We start from the raw sequence: 21,967 nt of genomic DNA on the forward strand, positions 1-21,967 counted from the left end.
ATAGTAGGGAAAGCGTTGGATAGCGTAGGGGTTAACATTACTATTCCCACTCCAGTGGGTGCTACAGTAGGGAAAGTGTTAGATAGCGTAGGGGTACAAATTATTATTCCCACTCCAGTGGGTGCAACAGTAGGGAAAGCGTTGGATAGCGTAGGGGTAAAAATTACTATTCCCACTCCTGTGTGTGCAACAGTAGGGAAAGCGTTGGATAGCGTAGGGGTTAAAATTACTATTCCCACTCCAAAGAGTGCAACAGTATGGAAAGCGTTGGATAGCGTAGGGGATAAAATTACTATTCCCACTCCAGTGGGTGCAACAGTAGGGAAAGCATTGGATAGAGTAGGGGTTAAAATTACTATTCCCACTCCAGTGGGTGCTACAGTAGGGAAAGCGTTGGATAGCATAGGGGTTAAAATTACTATTCCCACTCCAAAGAGTGCAACAGTAGGGAAAGCGTTGGATAGCGTAGGGGTAAAAATTACTATTCCCACTCCAGTGGGTGCAACAGTAGGGAAAGCGTTGGATAGCGTAGGGGCTAAAATTACTATTCCCACTCCAGTGGGTGCTACAGTAGGGAAAGCGTTGGATAGCGTAGGGGTTAAAATTACTATTCCCACTCCAAAGAGTGCAACAGTAGGCAAAGCGTTGGATAGCGTAGGGATAAACATTACTATTCCCACTCCAGTGGGTGCAACAGTAGGGAAAGCATTGGATAGCGTAGGGGTTAAAATTTCTATTCCCACTCCAAAAAGTGCAACAGTAGGGAAAGCTTTGGATAGCGTAACGGTTAACATTACTATTCCCACTCCTGAGAATACAACATTAGGGAAAGTAAATACTTCATAAATTATTTTAAAATTTATAAAAGTATATCTAATAATAATTAATTAAAAATAATAAAAATTGTATACAATATAATAATTAATATATTAAAAATACTAATTAACAATAATTATTTCAATTGATCACCTATTAATACTAATTAATTAAAAATATTACAATTAATTATTTTATAATGATAAATTATTTTACAATTATTTCTAAGTAAATAATTTTAAATACATTTAATTATTTAATTAATTATAATTTAATTACTTCCCAACCAATCCCCCTATAAACCCACATTCCGCTACATAAAAAGAAATAATTAAAATTAACATAATTAACAATTAATCAATTACATTTAATCAATTGGCAAATAAAATATTTATAATTAACATAAATGCTTAATTGACAATTAATTCTAAATAAATAATTTTACATTTTTAAATAATTATTATTTAATTACTTCCCACCCAATTCCCCTATAAACTCACGACCCGCTACTGAAAATAAATTAGTAAAATTTACATAATTACCAATTAATCATACTTAATTACCAATTAAGATTTAATTAATTAACTATTATACCTTATTTTACCATTAATTAAAATTTACTATCAATAAATAAATTTACATATTTAATTAATTATAATTAAATTACTTCCCAACCTATTCCCCTATAAACCCACAACCTGCTACAGATTTAAATTACGCAATAATTATAAAAACAAAAATCATTAATAAAAATTAATTATAACATAAATACACACTTTTCACACATATCATAACATAAAAATACACTATAAAAAATTAGAAATAAATAAAAATTCGATATTTTTTACTATCTATATTATATACTTCGATATTTTAACTTTCTATATTTTTAACAGTCGATATTACATCACTTACCTGTCGATATTTTGTCCAGTCTATATTTAAAACTCGATATTATGTCCAGTCGATATTATGTCTGTGCACCGTAGCTCACGAGCTACTCATAGGCGTACCCGTTTTAGAGGAAACACTGCAACACATATCAAAATCTCCTTGTCTGTAGAGTTGATTCACTATGGTCTGTAATGCTGGATTCTTTTTGTAAAGGTCTCTTAATGCCTCTAACTCTTAGCACTAAGCGTGGTCTGGTTTATGGTAGTTTGCTGAATGGCAATTCCTCTTGCTGATGTTCATGTCTTTTTGGTGTCGTGTTTCTCTTAACTGGTCTTCCTGTCATAGACTCCACACACTTGACTGTGTCTCCCTCAACAAGCATCCCCATGCATTTCTTTGGCCTAGAGTCAATTGGCCCATTTCCCAATGTCCTTGTCTCTCTGTCTCGGTGTATGTGCCTCGCTACCACATTGTCTGTGCCTCTGTGTGCTGGTGTCAGTGTTTTCATGTCTTGGTGTCCTTGTCCAGTGTGAATGTCTCCTGGCTGCAGTTCACAAGTCTCCCTGTTCCAGTGTGCCTCTCCCTTTGTCTCAATGTCAGTGTCAAGCTTCACATCTGATCCTGTTTTCTTCCCCTTTGTACCTATCTCCAAGTACTGTTGTCCCCGTTTCTGTCAGTATCATAGCCTTCCTGTTGCAGTGCATGTACCACCCCTCTTCTAGTGTCTATCTCTTCTAGTCCAAGAGTCCTTGCTTCCCTTTGCCAGTGCTTTTTTTGCCACACACCCTGAAAGTGTGCGCCTCCCAAGTCCATGTATCAGGGTTTGTATGTTTTGCTGTCTTTGTCTCCCTAGGCCCATGTATCCCTGTCACAATGTTTGTGATGCCCTATCTTTGACTCAGGGCCTAATTTAGATCTCGGCAGACGGGTTACTCCGTCACAACGGTGATGGATATCCAGTCTGTACAAAATATGAATCCCATAGGATAAAATGGGATTTATATTTCAGCGGACGGGATGAATCCCATAGGATATCATGGGATTTATATTTAGGTTGAGGGGATATCTGTGATCGTTGTGAAGGAGTAACTGTCCGCTGAGATGTAAATCAGCCCCTCTGTCCCAGTCTCTCAGCTATATTACACATGCTAATTTAAACTGCATTCCATGCACACATGGGAGGTTGTACATGGATCAGAAATACGAGTTTATTGTTAATTGCTGATTCCCCACAATTTTTCCCAGGCAGACTTCACCAGAAGAAGTGTTGCACAATAGTATCAGGGGGAAATGGCTGAATAAATTGGGGAACTGTGCAGCTATGAGTACAGTCAACAGCAACTGTACATGTTAAGCCTCAATCAACCAGGTGCAACTTTAATAGGAGGTAATCGCTTATCTTAGTAAACACCCCATATCAGGTATGAGTAATTGCCAGGTGTGGAAATTAGCACTCGAATTACTTGGACACTCATAATGAGGGCCACTTTTATCCTTTCCAAGTGTGTGTGCATATATTTGTCTCCCAGTTCAAGTCTCTGTGCCCTCCTATCTCTGTGGGCAATGCCTCCCTGTCCTACGCCCCTTGTCTCCCTGCCCTGCTGTCTGTGTCTACATGTTCTGGAGCGGGTGTATGACGTTACAACGCATGCTTTTACCACGCATGCCTTTACAACGCGTTTTTTTACAACGCATGCCTTTACAACGCATAGTGCTTTGGGGCGCTGGATAGTGAATAGTTTAATTTACTATTCCTACTCCAGTCCCCGTGGATCGTAGGGAAGGTGTTGGATAGTACATTAAACCTATTCCCTATCCTAGAGCGCCCCCCAGCGCAATGCGTTGTAATGGTTTGCGTTGTAAAAGTTGCGTCGGAAAGGCAATGCGTGGTAAAAGTTGCGTTGTAAAGGATGTTCCCCTCTGGAGCTCTTGTTGCTCTGTGTCTGTGTTCACTGCCCCAGGTTCTGTGCCTTCCTGTCCCCATGTCTGTGTCTCCCAGCCGCATCATCCATCTTAATCTGATCCAGTGTTTATGTGTCACGTCCCTTAGTTTATATCTCCCAGCCTTAGAGTCCATGACTTCCTATGTCCCTGCCCCAGATTCCATGAATTCCTGTCCCAGTGCATGTGTCATTATTTGATCCAGTGTCTAATTACTTCTGGTCTTGTCTGTGCCTCCAAGCTCCAACATCTGTGCTCCCAAGTTTCAATGTCCTTGTCACTGTTTTGGGATATTCATGTCCTGAGGCCCTAAGAAGGAATCCTGAATGCTAACAATATTTTGTAAAAGTTAGACCCAATGATAGAGCTGCAGGTCTTATTTCTCTCTCTGCAGATAAATGCTAAAGATGATGATGGGGTTATTGCGGGGAGCTGGAAGAATGAGTACACCGCTGGAGTAGCGCCATCTGCCTGGACCGGTAGCGTGGACATACTGTTGGAGTATCGCAGTTCAGGAATGCCAGTACGATATGGGCAGTGTTGGGTTTTCGCTGGTGTCTTCAATACTTGTAAGCATTGGCTTTCTCCATAATTATTTTCATGTTTTTCAAAGTATTGTTTGCCCCACACTTCAAAACTGAGATACTTAAATGGCCTTTATAAATGGGCAAATGAGCAACCCTCTTCCTTCCGTTCCCTCTATCCCTCCAACTAATATGGGCTAAGGGTTAAAGTTGGGTTTGGATAATCGTTAGGGGAAAGCAAGGGTATGGTTAAAGGTTAGTGTAAAGGCGAGATTTAAAATTAGAGCTAAAATTGGCTTACTGGAGAGGTAAAAGTCAAAGTGACTGTACGGGATGTGTCCAGGTTATGTCAGTGGCGTAGCAAAGGGGGGGCAGTCCGCCCCGGCGGCACGAGTTTTGGAGGCGGTGGCTCCCCCGCGTTCTTACATGAGTTTGCCGCAGGGGCAGCAAACTGAAAAATAATCACCACCACCCCCTCTCTTCAGCACAGCATCGCAGGCGGCAAAGGCACGGCACGCCACGGGTGGCAAAGTGCCTAACTACGCCACTGGTTTATGTTATATGTTAGAGGCAGGGTTGTGGCTTAGGGTGAAACTCATGGATGAGGTAAGCATTAGAGGGTTAGGATTAAGTGGAGTAGCCATATGTTATTAGGTTAAGGTTTATTTTTTTTTTTAAAGGCTGATATGGGAAAACATACTTTTTATAACTACATTTTTATAATTCAAAAATATGTTTGCCAGCGACTTTTTGTCACAATTTTTACCACTACGTTTTAAATCGCTTTTTATTGAGATTTTTAGCATATAATCAAAATCCTTATGACTTTAAATTTCCTAACCTATTGACATCAGTTACTGACATTATAAACTTATGAAAAGCCTGCCTTCATTCATAAGCAATTTACCAGTTTTTTTCATTGTACCTTGGAGAGAAATATCAGGCCCGAACCATGCCATACCATCAGTGGAGTGGTGTGGCTCACTGGTTAGAGGCGGCAGACCTGTAAGCAGAGAACTGCCCGGGACCAGGGTTCAATTCCCGACGTGGCAGGTTTGTGGACCAGGGTCAAAACGGACTCGATAATTCTCGCCTCGGTGCCTACCCTAACCAGGGAACACACTCGGCAACTCTGGGCATTAAGCTTGCCTCATCTCTACAACGGCCCTCCAGGGATGCCTGGTTTCACCTTGGAGATACCCAGAAAGGGACCATCTCACAGGGGAAAAACAAGGACGGGTTCCCCAGCGGTCTTCAGTGCCAGGATACTCCATGGAGTCGCAGTGTGCTTTACAAGTACACCCACATTTACATCAGTGTTCGTTCACCTGTTTAAGACAGGGCCCAATTACGATGAGTCTCAGAAAGCTGCCTCATTGCGGTTTCATTTCCAATCGCCCCATTACAATGCAGGTGGTGAAAACTGAAACTGGTGGGTCATTCTGGCTGGATTCCAATGAGCTCAAGGAACCCGTCGGGTAGTCGGGGACCAGCACGTAATCCCAATGGACAGTGTTTCCGCAGTTAGGATTACGATGCTTGGGTTCGGACAGTCTTTCCATGATGGGCTTTCAGACATGGAAAGCAAGTTTGGGGGACCCTAGCAGCGGCCTACGGTTTGGGGCTATGTGCCCCGCAGTTAATCCCTGCACCACGTGGCAGGCACCCTGAGGTGCCTGCCTCACGGTGCAGGGATAAACAGAATCTCACATTTCTCTATGGGAGCTTGTGCAATGTCCAGTTTATGGCCACAGCACAAGCTCCCAGAGAGAAATGGGAGTATGCAACCACACTGCAATTGCGGTGCTGAGACCTCCGACTAGAGGTCGGTCGGTGGGTACCGAGCCCGTGACGGTGTCAGTCGGAGGCAACTGACTTCGTAATCAGGCCCTTAATAACTTGTTTTCCTCTAGGAATAAGAATAATTATATAATTTTCTGTATTTCAATCTGTCCTGCAACTTCCTCTTCCCAGTTTTCATTACTGCCTTCCTTTACCTAACTCTATCTTTGGTTTGATTTGATTTTGTAGAGTGATATAGTTCAGCAAGAAGGCACTATAGACGGCCATCCAAAGCTAAAACCTAACTGTCAATCCACCTGAAAAAAAGTTGTCTATATAGCATAAAGCCAGGTTTTAAGTGCTTTCCTGAAAGGCGACAACTGTGGGTTAGCCCTCAGGATTTGCGGAAGAGAGGTCCAGAGTCTACTTGCAGCAATTGAGAAAGCTCTATCTCCTTAATTTCTTCTTTTGAGTCCTAGGCACAGTAAGCAGGTTTAGATGATTGGTGTAGGTGTATGGTGTAGGGTCCGGTCTTAATATGGACAACAACTAAATAGGATATTATCATTTAGTCGCCAGTCTTTACATGAGCCCTACCTCCCATTATTTGAGATTCTTACCGTATTTAGAGTTAAAAATACACACCTTGAGTTTCTCAACCAGCAAAAATTAATCCACAGCTATAGTAGGCTTTAATTAAAGTTGTTTCTTCTATGAAGGTATTTCTCTGCATATTTGAACTGTTAAATGATGAGCATGGAAATAGCTTCTTTATTGAAAGGCTCCCATTGGATGGCCATATATTCTTCAATACACTTTTCTTACCAGACATAATAGAACTTTCTGAAACCTTAAAAACAGCATATGAGATGAGGTGGCAATCAACATGATAAAAAAAGAAAGTAATTTTAATACCTAACTGCAAAACAACAACCCTGCAGATTTCTTGAAATCCCAAAATTTTGTCAAGTAGAATAAATATCTTGATGTGATGTTATCCCTTTAAAATAAATCTGCTTTCATAGTGAAAATGGTGTAGTAGCAGCCTCCTCCTCCATTAAGTCACAGAGGTTCACCTTCTTGGGAATTTTGATATGGTGACCATACTCAAATGTAAGGTGTTTCGATATTTGAATATTTATTCTACAGCTTCCGTTGTTTCTATCAATAATGCTGTTCAGAACAGAGCATACAATATATAAGGGCATCAGCAGTTTGGTTGGGTCCATTTAGTGGTGGTGATGAGCCATGATGGATGATAACAAAAAGAATAACATTCCATATGAGGAGTATATTGAATTACACATACATTGTAAAGGGGAGTTGAAGCTGTTCACGTTGGATTGGTTGAGTAAAATCTGGGCTCAGGATCTTTAGTTCTCAATAATGCTTATCTTTGAGATGGAAAAGGTACATTCTGAGGGTATAGCTTTCACACGCAAACACAATGTGCCTCCTTTGAAGTGAGAAGGTCCAGTACTCCCCTGGTGCTGGTTTAGCTGTTTTGGTGTGGCTGTTCTCCAATATTAATATATTGATAACAGGCACCCACCCGGGGCCCAGAAAACCCCTACATAGTTTATCACTATTTCACAAATGTTCTTTATCTATAAAACAATTTAGGGCATTATTCAGAATATCCTTCAAAAAACAGTGGGTGTAAAGTCTGCCCTATTTAGAGTGTATACCTACGTATACATCACAGCTAAGGTATAAGGGACATCAGCAAATTTTTCGTGAATATCTTGAATCTGCAAAACTCTAACTAATCCCTTCAATTTTATTTTCCTGCATTTGCATTGTTCAATCCCAGACCAGCACGTTTAGAGTTAGTCCTGTTATGGCCCATTCTAAGGGTGTTAGGGGTACTTAGTTCTATTTGACCTATAATGCCTTTTACCGCTGCCTTTGTCACCACTCGAGGCACTGTATTAAAAGGACACTATTAAATCAACTAGCACTATTGCTATCATCTTTATGGCCTTGTGTACCTAAAATATGTTAATTAGCAAACAAAAACAAATGCTCTCAGCATTATCATCTGACAGCATTTTCTACAGCTCTGGTCTTCTCTTCTTACCTTGGTTTATGTCTTTCACACTGTATTTTAGAATTAAGAATACGTTTTCACCCATTTATTCACTACAGATATTGTTCGCTCAATATGTTCATTTTCAAAAGTGAATCAAATTTAATCCAAGTATAACTACAAATCATAATCATATTCATCATATAGAGTTACACAGACAGCATTGATGTTCATCTCATGATAGTGAGCACAAAGTTTTCTTCTGCTCTTTCATAAGTGTCTATCCTGTTAAACAAACATTGTATTAGAAAAAATGCCACCATTTAGGCCACTGTTCTCCTGAACTCATTCCTGACAGTTCACTGCAAGATGTCAAGATTAGATCAGGGATGTGTCAAACTCATGGTAATAAAAAGATTGCTGAACATGGTTTCTTTTTATTTTGAAAGACTTTTCAGCATTTGAGAGACCTGGCATTTGAGAGGATCCTGAGTGTGCTAGGCACCATGTTTGAGCATAAAAACGTTTATGAATCAACATCATAATATCGACAATGTAACTTTTCAAGGAGGATACCATTGATTCTGGACTAGCTTTGGCAACTTTCTGAAGTATTAGAGCCTCTTGCCAGACTTAGCTGGTTATTAGTTGTGATCTGAGCATCAATAGAGGATTGCAATTTAATCTCTGGAATTTGTGTATGAATGGAATACACCTCCCCAGTCTCAGAACTGGTCTACAGCATCTGCTATTTCAATTTCATCTTCAAGAACCTCATGTTGTCGGTGATTCTGTCACTTAAAACATCACCTACACTCCTGCACACAGCTCCAGCTTAGCTGTAGAAGGCCTACCATAGCCCATATATCAGCAACCTCACCCATATGGAAGGTTGTGTTTCTAATAAGAAATATAGGTGTTCCCTTTATTAAACTTATTTGTAAATGTTTTTCTTGTACTAAAGTTATTTAAAGGTTCAAATAGTGGAGAGGGGGGGGAAGCATAGTTATAAGGTAAGCACGATGCCATACATTGTGTTGTCTGTCTGTTCTGATGTGACCTTTGATGTTTTCTTGCACAATAAATGTGCCTTCAGTGTCTCATTTATTTGAAAAACCTTTGAAGTTAACACCCTAGTTGAGGACGTTTCTATAGTGCATGCCTGAATCTTGGGCTTGATATCTGATAATGAGGTCTCCTCTATACTACTATGTCACTAAACCAGGTTTCCATCTACTATGCATGGGTAGAGGCTTCCTGTTATGACGTATTCTTTCACATAAAACGCCAGTCATTACAGTGGTAATATTCATATGGTTTATTGTAATAGCATCGATCCAGAAGTCTCAAAGAATTTACTTTCATAACCCCAAAAACTCTAGAACTGTTCTGACTGTCTCTTGGTCAAATTGAAACACTATGACCATATCACACTAGTGCCAAAGTCCCTCCTCGTCCTGATAAAAGATCATGCTATACAACCTCCTTTTTAGTCCACAGAACTCTGCAGGACATTTCAACTGGAAACGAACTCACATGTTAATTCCTTACCACCCACCTAGAAAATGTAGGTAGTATGCACTAGGCCTGATGTTGCAAAGCTCCTGGTTAATGTCAGAATCTGTATCCCTACAGTATCCTTGCCAGAATCCTGTGGCATGCCCTTCTACACCTAATCCGCCAATAAGCTTTCAAAAATCAGAACATAGGGGATCTAGTTTTAGAGTTTGGCAGACAAGTTACTCTTTCATGATGTGATGGATATCCCGTCCGCCTTATTAAAAGTACCTGGCAGTATAATGTACTTGTAATAAGTCGGATGGAATATCTATCATATTTGTGACAGAGTACAAGATCACCAAAATTTAAATCAGGCCCAGAGGTCGGGACTTGGAATTTCAGGGCCCTACATTCTGGAATGCTTTGCACCTATGTCTCACAGCACAACCTAGCTCCCTCCACTTCAGTAGAATCCTGAAAACTGAGATCTTATAGTCAGCATTTAACTGATCTCTTGTCACACCAAGGAGAGTGACAGAGGAATGCCGAATAGGGAAATGCTTCTAGCATCTGGCTTGTTGCAAACTCCTACAGTTAGGGTGTCCTTTACTCTTTACCTTTGAAAACTAGACTCTTCCCAGCACCGTGAACTGCCCATCAAGCTAAACGTGGTGCTGCACAAACAAACTCATCGATAAATTCACTGATATTGTAAATTGGAGGTTGATCTGCATAAATACCAGTTTTGGTGCTGGTCTGGGCTAGGTTTTTTCCCCACTGCCCTCCACTGACTCCTAATCTGAATCAGTTTCACAGGCCAATATCTGCACCATTTTATGAGAGCGACTGTTTGACATAAACATAGCAGTGCTTTTTTTTGGGCCAGCCATTTATTCTGAAGTCTGTCTTGCAACCATTATCAAAACCCCGTTGCAGTACAATTGCTTTTTTAGATAGCCTTTGGTTAATGAAACTGATTTACACAGAGAAACAGCAAGATCCCCAGACTGTTACTATCTACTGTTCAGGCTTTTTTGCAAACTTTGTGAAAATCTAATTTTCTTACAAGCCCACTTGATTAGAACACAGACATTGTGTGTAGGCATTTTCGGTGCCCCTAGAGAAATTATTAATGTCTGCATACAAGCATTTAACCTTGGCCTTGGATCTGAAATGCATAATAAAGGAGTGAAACATTAACTGTAAAATGTGGGAGTAGAAGGCAATAAAAAGGTAATTTTCCAAACTTGCATTAACACTGCAAAAGTTCTATTTGTATGTGTACCATATTAAAATATACCACAAATTAGACTTGCCTCTGGCAGCTCTCTCTTTTTTACATTTTTCTAAGACCAACACAAACGGAATACTTCACATGTGGTTTCAATACCCGTTTGACGCATTGATCCTCATAACCCATTTTACCTTATGCTCACAAAAATATATTTATATTAACTAGGTTGAAATGCCAAGGAAAGAAGTGGGGGGTGGGGGGTGTCAAAAAGTCCCCTTAGTCTTGGTAGATCTGAAAAACGAAAGTACATATTTTCCCCTGCACACATCTCTCAGCTCCAGTCCATTGGCCTATGTGGTTGAAAGGTGTCTGGTGAAAAAAGGGCTGTGTGGTGTATGCCCATGAGAGTTTCGGGTATGGGGAGTAATTACGGACCCCACCCTTTCGAATGATAATGTCCCGTCGATGCTAGCAACCCTCTGAGAGGAAATTTGGTGGCCCCAGCATACACAAAATGACTAAGATTCAGACCTGCAAAATGGGGTCTGATTCTGGGTGGGATGGTCCCTACCACCCTGGGTCTTTAATACCAGTCTAGCTTTTGAACTAGCAGTGGAAAGGGAGTGACCCTATTTTTATGCGGGACACCTATGGAATTGGTGGGCCTGCAGGCAGGCCTTCCCCTCATCACCAGTGGAAGCTTCCATTAGGAGTCCACACTCTTTGCTTTAAGCCAGTGTGTAATGCACACAGAGATAGTTTTCACCTGAAGCTAGCCCCTGCTATCACTCAACTTATTGCGGCCAATGACATCAATTAACAAATGTTGGAAGCATCCTTGACCTTTATGCTGCAGTGCTTGGTGGGAATTTATTGGGCGAACATCCTGCTTCAAAACGTTGATTTGTTCTTTTGCACGATTCATTAAAAATATCTTGTTAAGTGATACTATCGTCCTGACGGGGAAACCTGCATTGGGTTGCTTTAAGGTTTGCTGCTCCAAAAATAAGAACAATATGGCACTGCCTTTGTACTGAAAATACAGCATGTGAAACTATCTGCAGTTATACAAGTCTAACAATATCAGGCCCTGTTCACAAGGGTGTATCTAAGAGTAGGCATGACTTACTCTTGTAGTGCTCCTCTGTTACTCTTGAATTTTGGGAGCAAGATAGTAGTGTTCCTGTTTTTCTACTGAATTCCAGGAGTACTGATGACGCTGTGACACCATCATTTATTTGCATTTATTGGTATATTAACCTGTAATCCACTTAACCATAGCTTATATGATTTATACGTGATTTATAAATTATCTACCCATTATTTCTCACCTTATCCTATATGTTATTTTGCATTTAGGTTGCATAAACTAAATGAATCAAATATTTGATTAACATTATTCAACATATGTGAATTTTATTATTTTTGTCAGTAGGCCTAGGTGCTCTACTCCATTTAAAATAAACGTTGTATTTCTGTTTGATGTGCATAACTTTTTATTCCGTTTCAGGCAAGAGTCACTGTGTTCGCATTTACAAATCAAATTCTGGGGCATATTATCAAGACAGGCGATAAAATGATCGCCACTTTAGCGGCAGAAAACTGCTGCTAAAACGGCGATAATGGGCTTGATAATATGCTCTGTGGTATTCCAATTGAGGCTCAGGCTAGATGTCCTTCACATCTAACATGAGCTTCAATTGGAATTCCATAGAGCATATTATCAAGCCTGTTATCGCCGTTTTAGCAGCAGTTTTCTGCTGCTAAAGCGGCGATAATTTTATCGCCTGTCTTGATAATATGCCCCAATGTTCTTTGTTAGCTTACATTTTGAAGGTTGTAGAGTAGCAATTAGTTAGTTTGGACAATGATTCCCAGCACCTGCAGGCTGGGAGGAGAGGAGGTGAATACTTCTTTGCGAGATATCATGAAGGCTTTGATGATCGAAGAAGCTGGCATTGTATTATCCGTGAGACGGAGGCGGGAACCAAGTACGCAGAACACTGTTTTGATTATTTCCTTCCTGGTGGGAACCTGATGTATCCCTTGGATGGAGCTAACATTTGAACTGTGTGAAGTCTGTTTGTTAGTTAGGTCTATTGCCCCCACCCACCATAGCAGGCAGATGTACTTTCCCTTCTCCTGGGACCAATGCTCTTTACTTTCCTGATCCTAGAGTTACTCTCGAGAGCAAACACACTCCTTCTCATTCTAATCAGTACCTTTATTTGGTTCTTTTTTTACGTATGTTTGCTGACACTCACTGCTCCTGAATTTACCCAACCTGTCCTGAACCCTAGCCCTAGCGAGTTTGTTTTTGGAAATGAGACTTGGCTTTGATTTGCAAATTTTGCCTTTTATAACACAATATTCACATTACTGAACTGAATTACTTGGATTATACTCATGCACTCAGCGGAATATCGGTTTATGTCGAATTGAATTGATTGGAGATTGTAACTTTACTAGCTTGCTGATAAAACTTGCACATTTACTCCTCTCTGTTGTTACTGTGGGGCAAAATCTGTATGATTGCCATTGCAATGTTACTGAATTTGTGATTCAGCCTCAGTTTGAGATAAAGGTCCAACCAATAGGACATATTGGAGTCTTGAGTTTGCACCAACTATGCGTAATGCAAATACAATCCTAATCTATTATCAAAGCACTGCAAGAGTGAGTCAGACATACCCACCTACACACCTACTCACAGTCAAATCTTTGTGAGTAGGGCCCATACTCGTTAAGTTACTGGAAATGTGAGGGATGCAGGTTTAATGTTTTGGTTTAGTGGAACTTCAGTACTCGAAATCTCTGGAACCATAAATTATACGATGAAAGTTCATATGGTTTCAGGATCAAGACAGACTTACGTGGATAACAGCCGGACTGAATAAACTTGGGTTTTTCTTCTCCTCTACTGATATAATGCCATTCAATGAACTTAGAACAGGATTCGGTATTAATCAGAGGGACTTTTTGAAATACCTTCTGTAGGAGAGTAGGAACTGCTTCTTCTAGTTACCCCCACTTTTTGCTCATGTTTCACTGTTTTTGACTTAGTCTGGCTGGGATCCAGGTATTCAGGACCCAAGGCTAGCTGCTTTCTCTTATATACTGATTGCATGTGCTTTAGGTACACTCTAGATTGGATTCTGGGATACCCTTATACATCCCTAGTAAATGGTATACTATAAACCCAGGGCATAGGTACCCCAGAAGCCTCCCAGGAGCTGCAGCATGTATTATGCCACCCCTGAGAGGCCACTCAAATTGACACCACAGGTCTGCTACTGCAATCTGTGCAAGGTGGTGCATGCACCCCATACCTAGATATAGGTTCACTATATTTACCTTATCACTGCACATGTAAACCTATCAGTCACCCCTATGGTAGGCCTTATCAGTCTTGAAGGCAGGGTGCTGGGTGTTATGTGAGAAGGTGCCCATGCATGAGCAGGCCCCTCTGCAGCCTTCGGAATCTATTCTCCGGGTTTGTTCTGTGATGCAGCCATACCATATTCTTTTAAGTGCTGTGATGGGACCACGGCGCCGTCAGCGCTGATACCACGTCGCCCATCCCGGTCACAACAACCATTCCCTGTTACCCGGACAACCATCACAACCAGGACTCCACCCCTTTCTCTTTCCCTGCAGGAACCAGTCCCAACGCGGAACACACCGGAAGTGCATCCCCGCGACCCCGGAAGTCCCTCCCCCTTTCCGGAGGCGGACCACAGAAAAGCAGGAAGAACCGACAACACCGCGTTCAAGCAGGAAGACTCGTGGCAGGAGACGGCGTGCGAAGAACCCCCGGAGAAGAGAGGCGAACCCGAACCAGGAGACGAGGTCTGGACGGAGGACTGGTGGAGTCCAGAGGAGGACGCTGGAGAGCGGCCGCAAATCAAGGACGGAGTTGCGGCGGGCCAAGTGAGTACCAGTTCCGCGTGTGTGCAGATAGGAGGCTGTAAGAGTGTCTGTAAATAGTAGGCTGTAAATACAACCCTTGTAAAATAGAGTCCCCCCCCCTCACGTTTCACCGCGCACTGTGAATAGAGTGTATATTCGTGTGAGAGTGGCACAATCACGACTGTAGATAAAACCTCCCCCACGTCCAGGCACGAATTCACCCTCCGCCCTGACCGTGCTGTCTCTTCTCCTCTCTTATCTTCCGCTCCCTTTCCTCACCTTCGTTCTAGCCCCAACACACTGGTGAAGGAAACAGTCTCCTACCCTCGGTTTGACCGACAGAACTAACGGCCCCTATTCTCTCTCTCCTTTCCCCCCCTCCGAGGAACCACCGTCCGGGAGCTGAGCCGACTGCTGCCTCAAGGACCAGTCACGACTCCAGTCAAGACCAACATCTGTCCCTGGACTTTCACCGCAGGAAGACTCATCACCTCGGAACCGGAACCTGCAATCCTTTAGAACCCTCTTTTCCCTTGTACCCTACCCTTGGAAAACTGTACTGTAATAAACACTGGCTACGAGATAGCCCACTACATACGGCCTCCACGCTTGTTATTCCGGTCCGCTCCCACCCCACGCTTACAGGTGCATTATAACCTCTAGGTAAATGCTAACTTTAAAAGAGCTGCACAGAAAACTGCAGTCTTTGGTGTCAAACACCTTGGAATCATACCTCCACACCAGTACCTGGCGTGGGAGGTATGATTCCACCCTCCTAGAGACAGACAGGCTTTAGTGTATTGGGGCTGGGTGGGTGCACTCCAAGAGTGCTTTGATGTCTGCACTGGGGGGCACGTTTGGTGTCCCTGTGCATCGTCCAGCTCAAACTGGTTGGAGGGGCTATCAGCCCCTGCTCTGGCGCGAAACTAGACAAAGGATATGGGTGTAGCCACTCCTCTGTCCTGACCTTCCCATAGGTGGGTTCCCAGATTTTGTCCCACCCCTTCCTTGGGTATAAAGTAGGAACCCCTGGCTACAGGACTTTAGATATTACCTGGACTAAACTCTGCCACAAAAACCAAGTACTTTGATGATCTGCACGCCGAACGACTGAAGAATCTCCCTTGGAGTAACGGAGTTACTACTCTGCTAAGTTGGCACCAAAGACGCATATGACCAGTTTGCAACTCCCAAGCTCCTGAGGACTCTGAAGACTTTTGCAATACAGGAAGTGGGTTCCCAAGTGTCCCCGAGGGCAACTAGTGTGCTCAGCAAACCCGAGACCTGTATCCCTCGTGGGGACCGTGCAACCCGAACCCCTGAGCACCATGTCCATTTGCAGAAGCATCTGCTTTCCGGCAACCCCATAAGCTGTGCTTTGGGCTTCTTGTTGTCCAGACCCGAGCAGTGATTCCACTGAAGATTACTGGCCTACACCACACAAGTGTTCCATGGGCTGGTATTAGGTGATTCTTCTTGAGGTCCCTTCGCGATCCATGGTCCATTGGCCTGTGGGTCCCTGTGAAGGCAACTTTAACTTTCCATGGGCTTACCTGGTTGCTCCAGACATGCCCTGACTACCCATCGCTAGGGGAGTTCACAGGACCTTGCTGGTCCTCACCAAAGCATCTTTCCTCTGACCGTGTGGGTTGCAGTTGCCAAGGCTTGTTGGTGTTCAACCTGGGCACTACACCCCCAGAACTCGACATCCTTTGTGGGACAGCTCGCCTCCTGACTTTGGTCATCATTGACGTCTCCTGGTCCCTGTGGCTGCAGAGTCAAGCTTCACCTGTTCTTACCTGAAACACCCGACATCGGTGGGCATTCGTTTACCGAGCCCCTGGTCACTGGCAAGTGACCCAGACTCTGTCCCCTCTGCTTTCAGGTTCTTCTCAGCTTTGATCCAAGCTTGGATCGCACCGGAAACTTTACCTCTTCACGGCAGCAGCACTTTGCAGCGTCTCGCCATTGAAATTAACAAAGATTCCCGACACCATTTGACACTTATTCACCCGGCTTCCTGGGTTAGGTAACACGAGTACTCTAGTGCTCACATGGGTGCTGGCCTTAGAACCTTCTAGGTCTGAAAGGGTTTGCTCAATGTCCTCTCCTAAGTGTCCTTAAACTTGAAAATTCCAACTGTGACTTTCCCATAAGATTGTACGGAGCTCGCGGCAGTGTTCTCACACTGAACGCGTCCCCCGTGGGTTCCCTGTGTCACTACCTTGGGTGGTTCCTTGGAGTCCCAGCAATTCTATGTGCTCTAGGCACTGTGTCTAGTCAAGTCGTGGTTGTTATACCACATTCTTAGAATATGCTTCGGTCTCCCCCTGTATTGTACTGTGTGTATTGTGCTATATATCTAGTACTGTAATATTTTGTGCCTTGTTCTCTAATCTCATAAAGAGGTTAGTAAAGAGTGTTTAGAAATAAATACATAGATTTTATATATACCGGGTGTGGTTCTCCTTTCATTTGGTCATTCAAGAGGTTATAGACTGGTAAAACAAGCTGCTTTACATTCCTTTGAGACTTAGCCTTAAGGCTGCTCTCCATAGCTACCACTAGGATAGCTTTCAATAAAGTTGTCTTTAACCTAATCATCAATAAGGGTTGTTTGGACTGGTACAAAGTGGCCACTTTAATTAGTGGACAGCATATACCAGTCCAACCTCTCACACCTACAATTATGGGATTTTTTTGCAAAGTAAGGGGGTGGGCCCACAGGATTTTTTTTAATTGAGCTGGTAGATATACTGACAGGTCAGGAGAAATTCAGAATTGGTGCTCTATATACTCCTTTAAATCACTACAGGAAAGATGACCTACAAAAATATGCATTAAAATGGCAAGATAAATTAGGTCTAATCGATTCGGTATTTCAGCAAGCCTTTTCACAAGCGCAATCTGTTTTAATGGCTGCCAGCCTGCAAGCTCAGTTTTATAAAACCTGTTTTTTTTATATTACACACCATATATGATCACTAAAAGGGGGGAAGGCAGAGGAACCTGTTACCTCCAGCGCGCTCTACATGGGGCAGATATTGTCCATGTTTTTACTACTTGTCCTGCACGCTCTAGTGTGATAAATGAAATTACTGGCTTTTTTAGAGAAAAAATTAATCCGAGGGTGACATTAACCCCCTCTCTGATATTGTTGGGAGTTTTAAATGGAGAGGGAGTAGAGGAGGGTGTTGCTTTGTTATGTGTTTCTATGGCAATTTTGAGACTGTGTATTGCCTCAGCATGGTTCCATACCAATCCCCCAACTTTTCAGCAATGGCTTGCCCGGGTATTATTGGTGTATAAACTAGAAAAAGCTATTTTTGCAAGAAAGGTCCCCCAAGTGTGCAAGAAGGGGCAGCAAATTTGGGATCGACTGACTAAGTGGGTTAACCTTGTGACCAGTTAATCGATGCTTAAAGGTACCTTTGATATGGGGCTTAGCTGCTATTGACCAGCCACTTTGATAGATAATTGAGGCTGCCCTAATATTGGTCAAGTGTCACTTAAAGATGGAGGGTGATAGGTGGAGTCGGAATGTCTCTAGACAGAATTTTTGTTGTTATCTTTGATATGGTAGCCTGTTGTCACAGCACTAGAAACATTAATGGGTAAAAGAGATTAGTTGTTGAGATTGATTTTTTTATATATTAAAACAATGAATTTTGGTTATATTATCTGCCACGTGTCACTTTAGAAGGGGTTTATTTATATAGAGGGATACGTTCTGTGTTATATATAACTGCTGCTATGCTTTAAACCATATTCTCTCCTAATCATGTATGCCGTGTTTCAATAGGTGTGATTTTCTGTATAATACACTTGGGAATGTAACGTGTTTGGGTGGGAGGGTGGGGCTGGGGCTGGGAGGGGGTTAGGTGTATTTTTTATAAACAGCAATAAAAAAGGATTTAAGAAAAAGAATCAAGACAAACAGCTTCAGCCAACAAGTGCACATTAAAGCTTGAGATGAAGAGCGAGATGCTTGTGGGCCTCTTAGTCTTAGCAAAGTGTGACGGAGGCCTTCCCAAAAATAAGGGGAGCAGAGAGAGCTTACTGGCACGTGCCATTCTTCCATAGTCCGAGAACAACTTCGAACCTCAAGTTATTCAGTATTTTTCAGTGTTGGTGTACCCAACTGGTGTGCACATTCTTGTAGCTTCTGTGTAGGTTCTCATACTCAAAGTGTCACCCCCCTTACCACAATAGAGACCCCAGTTTGCTGAGTCTTGGACTCATCCAGTGGTTTAGGCTTATTCCAGCTTTTGGGGAATGTTAGCACACATTCCTAGTCATATGTCTGTCCAAACTGGTGCTGAAGATCTTCCATAGACGTATGGACAAATACAAGCACGATGGGGCATGATAAACCAGATCTTATTCAGATCTTAACGGGCAGTGGCAAAAGTCCAGTGAGAAGGAAAGTTACCTTAAAAAAATCATAATTTTTACAAGCTAGTGCAAGCTATCTGTTCTTGGCCATTTCTACAAAGAATAGGAGAGGGAAACGCCAGCAGGTCTGAGGAAGATATATTTGAATGACACAAACCAAACATCATGAGCGCAGTCTCACCTGTGATGGTCACTGAGATGTGTATTAGGGTATGCACAGGTCAGATATGCTCCGCATGGGGTATGCTCTGATAGAGCTTCTATGGGGAAAGTGTTGCTCAGGCAGTCAACCTTGTTTTAGTTAGTCATTTATTCAAAACAGGTTTCTAGGCATGGTACAAGTGAATATGGATTCTTCCAAGGCACCCTCACAGATTTAGGGCCAGATGTAAGTGGCCCAATACCGGTCGGTAACGGCCGAAATTACCGAACTTCGGCCGTTACCGACCGGTATTGGGCATTTGGGATGTAGGTGGCCTAAATTGCAAATTCGGTAATTTACCGATTTGGGGCCAGATGTAGGTGGCCCAATACCGGTCGGTAACGGCCGAAAATCGGTATTTTCGGCCGTTACCGACCGGTATAGAGGAAATGGGATGTAGGAGTCCGAAAATGGTCCGAATCGGTAAATTTACAGAATCGGTAAATTACCGAATCGGTAAATATACCGAATCGGGAAAATTACCGAATCGGTAAGTTACCGAATTGGAAAATATACTGAATCGGTAAATTTACCGAATCTGTAAATTTACCGATTCGGTATTTACCGATTCGGTATTTCTAATGCATTCCTATGGGCCTTTTGGCCCATAGGAATGCATAGGAATGAATGGCAATTACTGAATCGGTAAATACCTATTCGGTAAATACCGAATCTTACCGATTCGGTAATTTTTACCAAACATTTATCTACATCCCATTTACCTATTCTTAAATGCCGAATGGGTAAAATTCGGTATTTAAGAATAGGTAAATTGGGATTACCTACATCTGGCTCTATGTTATTTATCTGTTATTTGGTTTATTAGACGCACACTTCAAATTATATTCTCTCTATGTGTCAAATGGCTTATTACTAAAATGATATATCCTGAAACGTTGCAGAGAACAACACTATAGCATTGGAACATCAGTCTAATTAGCCTTGAGTTGTGTTTTCTTATCAAGGACCAGTTCTTCTGCAGACTGACCCGTTCAACTTGTTTTCCCTTTGAGGGCAGTTTATAACAGTATAGCTACATCCATCATACTAGGCTTAGTACTAGCCTTTTAGGGGAAAGAGCAACATGGATAGTCCTGTTCTTGGCAATCATCTATTTTTGCTTGAACAGCACAACTTCTTCTTGAAGTCTAGATAAAGTATAACTTACCATCAAAGTAACAGTATTTGGCCTACTTTTCAAGTGTTTCGAGTAAGCTAGAGAAAGCACAACAGAAATTCTGAAACCATTTCTGAAACCACAATGTCATGTCTGGAGAACACTCAGACCTTGGAGTTGCCAGGGATGCCTGTTAGACACTGGATCCCACTTCATTGTGGGGAGATGGAGAAAGACATGGAGTTAGGGGAACAAAGGGTCATTCAAGCAAGGTACTTCATAGGAACAGCATGGGTGTATATCAGCTGCTCCAGCATTGTAAGAACAGGTGGTAAGAGAGAACAAGTAATAGAAAAGCAATCTGCAAAGTATCTGTGTCTGGTCATTTACCCGCAAATCCAGCAAACACAACAACTGGGGACGAAGGGAAGAAACAAACCCACATGTGGTGGGTGCAATTGATCAAGATGAGTGTACGGCAACAGCAGTCAGAAGAAATCAATGACATTGGAGGAGGTGAGCGGGTCTGACATATATTTGGACAGGAGAATCCCAAATACACCAAATCTGCGAGCATTTGCCGGAGTGGCGTTAAAACGGCAAAGATAAATAAATGACGCCCACAACAGAATGGGTACTCATGCCAATAAGTTGCACATAAACAGAGGAAGGCAAAGACTAAAGAAGACCTCCTTGTTGTTCCCGGCTCAAGTAAGAGAGGAGGAAAAGAGCTGAAAAAAACACGGTCAGCACAGCGACCCTGCAGGTAAATTGGGACATAGAAAATGCATTTACATTTCCTTTTTTGGCCAGCGTGACTGCGGGTAGAAGCAACATCATAAGACCTAGAAGGCGTGAGTTTGCGTGAGAAGAGAGACATTTTGGAGTCAGGCACAGTCCATTCAGCCCGAGCCAGTGGACATTTTGTGGCCAGACAGGTCCATAGAGTCAATGGAGCGACCATCTTGAGGTCCGTCATTGAAATCAACTGGGAGACTGTCTCAGAAACAAACTTAGGAATGAACAGGGCGGATATTTTAAGTCAGGCAAAAAAAAGACTAAGCATTGCTTTGTGACCAAAATCCATCAGTAAATATGAATGAAAGAAAATACCAAAAACCAGAACAGCAAGAAAACACCTGGGAAGGTAAGAACTTCTTATATATTAATGAAGGAACATGAAATTGCACCAAAAAAAAAACTTTGCCCAAAGACCCCATCAAAGCACAAGAAATTTGATGAAGTGCAGCAGAAAATCGCTGCATTCTTCAGTCAAAATCAGTAAAATAACCAATTGTAAGTGGAGTCAATCTCAGGCAAGCAAGACAAGACAAATAATTATTGAGAGATATATTTTTTAAATATAACCGTGCTTAAAAGCATGCTAAATACTAGTATTAAATATTCTAAGTTGAAGAGAGACTCAAAATCACTCCAACATGTCCAAAGACAGCGATTCACATAACTCAATGCCCTGCCTTGAAGTATGCATTTCAACTTCAAGAAAAATAGCTACAAAGAAAGCCACATCATCATCTCAGCATGTCAGGAGTCTGGCACATCCTTAACCCCTTAAGCGCTGCCGTCAGCCAACGTTCGTTGCGAGCACTAACTTGCCAGTGCT

General features: G+C 42.2%; 1 protein-coding gene across 1 annotated transcript in view; it reads left to right on the forward strand.

The window, feature by feature from the left end:
- The window catches only part of F13A1 (coagulation factor XIII A chain), a 518,463-nt gene that overhangs the window by 225,923 nt on the left and 270,573 nt on the right, over window positions 1–21,967 (forward strand). The window contains exon 7 of the mRNA XM_086965028.1: window positions 4,046–4,220. Coding sequence (XP_086821154.1) covers window positions 4,046–4,220 — 175 coding nt within the window. The remainder of the gene's footprint in view (window positions 1–4,045; window positions 4,221–21,967) is intronic.

The sequence above is a fragment of the Lissotriton vulgaris genome, chromosome 4_1 (assembly GCF_964263255.1).
Source record: "Lissotriton vulgaris chromosome 4_1, aLisVul1.2, whole genome shotgun sequence".
NCBI lineage: Eukaryota > Metazoa > Chordata > Amphibia > Caudata > Salamandridae > Lissotriton > Lissotriton vulgaris.